This window comes from Loa loa (genome assembly GCF_000183805.2).
Source record: "Loa loa unplaced genomic scaffold supercont3.122, whole genome shotgun sequence".
Lineage (NCBI taxonomy): Eukaryota > Metazoa > Nematoda > Chromadorea > Rhabditida > Onchocercidae > Loa > Loa loa.
The window spans coordinates 143,182-144,380 of NW_018108302.1; the positions used below are offsets into that span (position 1 = coordinate 143,182).

At 22.1% G+C, this 1,199-nt stretch overlaps 1 protein-coding gene across 1 annotated transcript in view; it reads left to right on the plus strand.

The window, feature by feature from the left end:
* Positions 1-672: 672 nt before the first annotated feature.
* LOAG_14318 (hypothetical protein) overlaps positions 673-1,199 on the plus strand; it is a gene marked incomplete at both ends in the record, with an annotated part of 1,788 nt that continues 1,261 nt past the window's right edge. Inside the window, 2 exons of the mRNA XM_020448792.1 lie at positions 673-828; positions 929-1,003. Of these exons, the coding sequence (XP_020301090.1) occupies positions 673-828; positions 929-1,003 (231 nt within the window). The remainder of the gene's footprint in view (positions 829-928; positions 1,004-1,199) is intronic.

Genomic DNA, 1,199 nt, shown 5'->3' on the forward strand with positions numbered 1-1,199 from the left:
AAAAAAAAAGGCATTCTCACATATATAGGTTAAGATTTGTTAAAATTTCAACAAAATTTCTTAAACAAATTATGTTTTATCGCTTAATATAAAATTATAATGATTTTAAGTTTTTCATTTCTTATTAAATATTATAAAAGTAGTTGTTGAAATAATAGTATTTGTATTTGTTGGGAAAATAGTATTTGTATTTGTTGGGATATTAATTCTCTCAACACCTGCTGTGAGAATTAATTATAAGATAAAATATCTTGTTTAGTTGCTAAAATATATTTGAATTACTTCGAGCTGTTTCTTAGGAACAGTTTTTTTCTTTTTTTTTTTTTTTTTTTTGCAGAATTTGTTGGGAAGTCGAAGATCAGATGATACCTCATTAAGGTAAATTGGTCATTTCTTACTTATTTTAAATTTACAATTCAATTTTTAACTTCTAAAAAAAAAAAAAATGGATCGGAAAAAAGAATTAACTGTTAACTATTTTTGCATATGTGAAAAGATAATAAAAGTTTTATTGGTAGATGGAGAAGTAAACAAAACTAAAATAACTGAAATTATTTAAAAGGTAAGCTTAAGATTGTAAATATTCAATTCAAAGTGTTTTGAAATGATAAAAAATGCATTTGGAAATGATCTATTTAATTTAAACTTAATTTTTATTACTTCAGACGACAAATGTCAATGTCATTCGATTCAAATTATCTACCAAATAGTTCCAGTCAAAGTTCCTCGCATAGTTCGTTGAAAAAACCGCAATCAGTGATTGCATTACAAAAGATACCACAAAAAATGAACTCATTTAAATCATCAGATATATTTGATGATCAAAAGGTTATGCTTTATATTTCAGATATAATTAAAATATGTTGAAGGAAATCTTTATCAATATTCAAATGATATGATAATTTTTATAAAATTTTTATTGTTATAGAAAAATAAAAGTTATTCATCAATAGCAAGCAGTTTATCATTACAAAGTAAAACTAGCAATCAGAATAGCAAAAAAGTAAGTTTTTTTTCTCTTTTTTCCTTTTTTTATGAAAATAATTTTTCCAGTATAAATAATGGAAATGATAAAGACAAATATGTTTAGATGTTAGAAATTTTTAGCTAAAAAAGGTTAGAATTAAATTAATCAAATGTAAATATATTTGATATATTCGGATGTAAAAAATCTTTTTGATATCATTTTCAAAAAAAAT